The following is a 6,358-nucleotide window of genomic DNA, read 5'->3' on the forward strand; positions in this document are numbered from 1 at the left end:
ATACAACAACTTGGATGAATGTTAAAGATAATGCTGACTGAAAGAAGCCAGACACAAAATAATACATACTGAATGACTATATTCATATGACAAAATTTAAAAACAGCCTCAAATGAATAGATTGCATTAAAACTACAAAGAAAGTTAAGGAAATTACCATGTTAACATTAGGATTGTGATTATGTCAAGAAAGAGAAAAGGGAGTTTTAACCACGAAGGGGCACGTAAGGCCTTTCCAGGTTACTAGTAATCTACTTCTTCACTAGGGTTTTGATTTCATGGGTGTTCACTTTATAATAATTTGTAACCAAATATCTATGTTCTATATGTTTCTCTGTATGTAATATTTCAAATACAAAGATTAATTTTAAAAATCAGATTATATTTTTCTTACCCAAAGCTCTCCAACAGTTTCTCATTCAAAGTCTTTTCCACAGCTTACATGATATGGCCCATGGCTACTTTTCCATTCTTATCTCTTCTTGTAACTTTTTCTAGTCACAGTAGCCTCAAATGCACAAAACACGTTCCTGCCTCAGGATCTTCCCTCAGTCGAGCCTCTCCTCAAATATCATCTCCTCACAATGGCCTTTCCTGACCACCTCATCTAAACTAGCCACTTCCTGACCCTTTTATCTTCTACCTCCTGAGTCTGTTTTTGTTTCTAGCTTTTAACATTACTGACATATTTGATGGCTGTCTTCCCAATAAGCATATAAATTTGATGAGAGAGGGACTTTGTCTTGATATGCTCTGGATCCCTGATACCTGGAATATGGCTTGGCTCATGGTAGATACGTGCAGATACGTGCTAGATGAATAAACATGTAAATAATTGCACATATTGAAACAATTCTAGTCTCATTACATAGCAATTCCAGTCCATTAAATAACAAGAAAGCAGGTTTTAGTTTAAAACGAAATTAATTCCAGATTACTTGGCTGTTATGCCAGAAATAACTACTATATCTCCAAGCCAACATCAATTTGGAATCTGTACATGTAACTTCCCTATCCTCACCTTTCTATGTTCCCCCGAGTACTTCCAAATCTCTCTCACTTAAATAACTCCAAAAGAAGAAAACTAATCTCTCTTGTTCTGCATAACATTAGCCACTGATTTATTTCCCTAATCAATGCTTAAGGTTCTGTTCTCTTTACCTTCCATTTCCAACATAAATGTATTTCCTCTGCTGATTCCCCAAGGGGTTCCCCTTTATCGTCTACTTATGCCATCCCACTCCAACTTATTCTTTGTATCCCTCTCTTAGCAAAGTGGTCTTCAATTTTTCTAAGTATTTCTCACATGTATTCTCTCTCAGAGAAAATGTCATATTTTGGTCTCTCTGTAAGCCCAACACAGTACTTCACACACAGCATGCATTTCATTTACTCTATTTGATTCACTGAGTATGGATATGATTCAAATTTTTGAGTTGAATTTTGTAGCTTTCAAAATTTACTTCCAGTAAGACTTACCTTGCTTATAACTTCCAGCATTACCAGGAAGAAAGAGAACTGGAATACCCGTCAAAGGGAGAATTTTGTGTTCTTCAGCATATGATCCCTCTCCATAAAGATACAACTCATATGCGGGATAGCGTTTTGCCAGTTTCTTTGGAAGTTCTATTTTCTACATTTAAAAAAAAATGTAGTTTCACTTCAGTCAGTTTTATTAATACAATTCAGCCTCACCATATGCAATTCTGAATTAAGGAAATTTGGAATAGTGCAATATAAAAATATTACTGATATTAAAACCACACTTCATACACAAAACAAGTTCTACTTGTAGTTTATTCATATAGAGAATCAGTCTTGAATTGTGTATATTTTGAACCATGCAGTCTTCAGGAAAACATAAAAGAGGACTACTTGAATTTCCAACCAATACAAATTACTCAAAATAGCCACTGACAATGGTATATGTCAACAAGCTACACGTTAACATAATTGGATAAGTATCAATTATACTTAGAAATGATAAAGGCTTTCCATCATCAAATCAATTCTTTTTTTCCATTTTTAACTATTTTGTAATGTTTCTCCTTTTACTCAGACCCAACTATACATTTCAGCTGTTATATTTTCAAAAGAAAGTAACTTGTTTTATGATGCAGCTTTCTGACTTCTCAATTTAATATGTTTTGGCCTACAATATGCTTAACAAATTAATCTTAACCTTATAGCCATGTCTTGGTCAAGACATGTACACTTTTCTTACCATAAACATTCCACTGAATTAGTATCTATTTCAGTTTTCATGGACCAGGTGCATGATTTGCTGGCAAACTTTAAACTACCCTACACTTCATATTATTGTATACCAATAATACAGCAGTTCACCTAACTACTGAGTCAGTAGTTCACCTACATTTTTTTTCAGCTTAGTATAAATTATCTCTTAATGTCATCCTCAAAGGTAGACATCTATAAAAGTGGTAGTAAAGTATACATACACCCTTTTGCTCCTTTTCTTTTTTTATTTTAAAGGAGAGAAACCATTAAGAATGAAGCCAATTACATTGGACAGTAATGTCTACTTATTTAGGTATACATAGATCTAGCAGTGCTGTACATGTGGTATGTGCTTGATAAAAGAATTTAACTATGGAGTGAATTTCAAAACCTGTAAATGTTGCTAATGACTACTGAAACCCCTCATTGTTCTAAAAAAAAAAAAATTCTGATCATTTGTGCACCTTCCTAAACATCCCTTTGTAAATGATCTATGCCAATAACATCACAGAAACATCTGCAGAGACTGTAAGCTTATTAAGATACTAGCAATCTTAGTTATCTCCCCAAATACTCAAAATACAGAAATACTAACCCCACTATTCGTTTTATATTTGGTATATGTACTTCAATGCAAATTAGTCCCAATACTGATTATGCACAGAATACAATCAAAAATGAAAATGACAAGATAGCTTACTTCTTTAGGTACAAATTAAACAAGAAGAAAACATAAGAGAACAAAGAAATAGTTTCTTATTTCCTCCCAATTTAGTACACCATTATTATTTTAGTACAGTAGCTAAACAGAGTTTGGACTAGTCAAAAATTAACTCAAAAGAACAGGAAACTATCAAATATATCTAAAAAGAAATATTTAATTTTCTTGAGACAGAAAAGCAAGCAAAAATATACTTGATATATTTCATAAAATACTATTATGAAAGCAATTTTATAGTGAGAAAGAGTATTTTTTAAAATATGAATGTATACAGAGTTTTTAAAAAAGTATAGAGATGGACAAAGAAGGTAGAACAAAAAAAATAAGAGAGGAAGCAAGAATGGTGGGAGTTGTAGGCAAATGGCAAAACTCAATTTCCAGATAGAGTTCAAGTTGAAAGGGAAGAGCAAAGACCCAGAAGAGGTAATTGACCACATTGACATTAAAAGTATAGGCATACAAAAAGGATGCTGATAAGAAAACAGAAGATGGTCAAGGGATTTAAAAGGAAAATACTTATAGGAGCAGAACTCCAATATAAATTTTTTTATTCTATATAGTTTATTTTAAATGAGCAACCCCTCTACCATATTAAGATTGATTACCTTTATATTTAAATATTATCTCCACAATCCTGCCTCTGCTGTCCTCCTTCCTTGACTCTGCCTTAGTGCAGGTTCTTCTCATCTCTACATAAACTCTCTCAAAAGGTAAACATTCTAATAAACTCCCGAGTACTAGAAAAATGCTGATTCAAGAAACTAAAATATCTATTTTATGATATTATTTAATTGTAAACTTAAACTGAAAAATAAAGTTTGATTTCCATAATTAACCAAAAAGAAAAAAGATTTTGATCAAGATGCATACACATAGTTTTTAAGTTCACATAGTTTTTAAATTCTCACAAACAGCTCTCAGTCAGCCCTATGCTGCTCTCCACCCCCCGTAAGAATAGCTCTAGGGGCTCCACTAGAGGAAAAAAAAAAAAAAGGCCTTAAGGACAACTGAATTTTTCAGACTTGTCTCTATCCTTGCCTTCTATAATCCATAGTTCATACTGCTAACACACACACACACACACACACACACACAGAACAAAGGCTTAAGAGACGACCTTTAAAATCTGGTTTAATTATTTTTACCTACTTTTTTTTTTTTTTTTTTTTGAGACAGGGTGCCACTCTTGTTGCCCAGGCTGCAGTTCAGTGGCACAATCTCGGTTCACTGTAGCTTCGACTTCCTGGTCTCAAGTGATCCTCAAGTGATCCTCCCACCTCAGCCTCCTGAGTAGCTGGGACTACAGGTGGCACATGCCATCACGCTTGGCTAATTTTTTTTAGCAGAGACAGGGTTTCACCATGTTATCCAGGCTGGTCTTGAACTCCTGGGCTCAAGTGATCTGCCCGCCTTGGCCTCCCAAAGTGCTAGGATTACAGGTGTGAGCCACCTCATCCTGCCCTTACCTACTTTCTTATAACTTAGATATGACATGCTTTAAAATGTATTTTTAACATGTTTTTGAATTCAAGATTCAAAAGGATATACATTGAAAAGGATCTCTCCTACCCATGGTCCTTCAGGCATCCAGTTGACCCTAGAAGGGTTATTAGTTTGTGTGTGCTTCTAGAAATATTTTACATATATACAAGCAAATGTGTTTATCAATTATTTTTTAGTTTTGACATAAATGATAATATAAATACTATTCATGCAATGTGTCCCAGTGCATTACCACCTTCACATATATTATTTATGCCTGCAACGTTCTTTCAGTACTTCATACACCCTCCATGTCCCAATTCACTTTGCATCTTCTCTAAAGCCTTTGAATACCCAAGACAAACCTGGATGCTCTCCTTTATATGAAAAGCTCTGTACATACTCTCTTATGGTGAAATTATAACACTCAGTACATTATACTGTAACTATGCACTACATGCCCATTTCCTCCATTGTATTTATCAAGACATAAAGACACAAGCTCTAATTCAGTTCTAATTCCCTTTCACCTACACCAAGTAGCTAGATAAACCTGGCAAAGACTAGTCATTCAATAAATGACTTTCTAAATAAGTAACAAAATATATGACTCATTTTATTTATTTATTTATTTATTTATTTATTTATTTGAGACAGAGTCTCACTGTTGCCCCGCCTGGAGTGCAATGGTGCAATCTTGGCTCACTGCAACCTCTGCCTCCCAGGTTCAAGCAACTCTCCAGCCTCAGCCTCCTGAGTAGCTGGGACTACAGGCACACGCCAACATTTCCTTTCAGAGAGCAACCGTTAGGTTACACATACGAAGACAGCCAAACAAATCACTGTATGAGAGAAACAACTCAGATGTTTCTTCTAAAATTCTGCAATTTGCCTAAAACCAATTGCTACCAAATAAAAGTTTTACCTTGCTGTCATAACAGGGCAAGAAGCTTTAAAGGATAAAGTATATTTTGCCTCGTAGGCTTTAGATATGGGTTCGTGAGATGTTCAATTAACTCTGAATAAGTGAATCTGGGAAAACCAGAGGTAGAAGATGAATAGAGATAACCAAACAATTTTAAATTCAAAATTCATTTTTGCAAAGAGTTTCAAATTTATGCTCCACTTTTTTAAAAAAAAATGGAGAATAAAATTGAATGTGTTTCAACTACCTTTCTATTTCTGCTGGCTAACTAAAGAAGATGCAAATGAGCAGAAAAAAAGAAGAAAGGCATCAAAAAAGAAGAAAACCCAATGACTAGGACATCTCACATCTGGGTATCAACCTGTGAACAATTAGAGAGCTGACTTATAAAATATAACTAAAGGTAAGCAATATGTAAAATATCTTTAAAACATTTTTATTCATGGAAGCCATTCGGTTCTCAACAGAATGGCCTCATTTATCCAGAAATCTCACTATGTTCAAAATGACTCATTTCTATAGGCTGGTTTTAATTGTATGTGTAAGATAACATGACCTTTTTGTTATGCAAAACAAAAAGACTAAGAATACAATATAAATATTATCATGAATTAACACAGCTTTTTACATCATGAAAACCTGCTAAAAATCAAAAACTTCTGCCACTGCAATTATTACTGTATTAGCAAATTATTAATAGAAGCATAAAACCCCCAAAAAGCAACTTAAACCAAAATAACTAAACCTAGACTACTCAACAACAACAAAAAACCCAAAGAGCTCTTTACCATTAGCTACACTAATTTTCCGTTTTTCCAGTCAATTTATGAGGCAGGAAATGCGTCTGTGAGATCCATATGCTTTGTTCCCAACACTAAGGAGAACAATTTCTACTTCTGTGAATATTAAAACAGCTTCAATAACTGTAGGAAATCTAAAAATAAATGGGAATTAGTAATGCATTGTTCCAAAATGATTTTAACCTAACTCTT

At 34.0% G+C, this 6,358-nt stretch overlaps 1 protein-coding gene across 1 annotated transcript in view; it reads right to left on the reverse strand.

Annotated features, from left to right (window-relative positions):
- Positions 1 to 6,358, reverse strand: part of LOC105468162 (post-GPI attachment to proteins inositol deacylase 1) — an 83,676-nt gene that overhangs the window by 75,550 nt on the left and 1,768 nt on the right. The window contains exon 2 of the mRNA XM_011718207.3: positions 1,480 to 1,633. Within this exon, the coding sequence (XP_011716509.1) occupies positions 1,480 to 1,633 (154 nt within the window). The remainder of the gene's footprint in view (positions 1 to 1,479; positions 1,634 to 6,358) is intronic.

This window comes from Macaca nemestrina, chromosome 11 (assembly GCF_043159975.1).
Source record: "Macaca nemestrina isolate mMacNem1 chromosome 11, mMacNem.hap1, whole genome shotgun sequence".
In the NCBI taxonomy this organism is placed as follows: domain Eukaryota; kingdom Metazoa; phylum Chordata; class Mammalia; order Primates; family Cercopithecidae; genus Macaca; species Macaca nemestrina.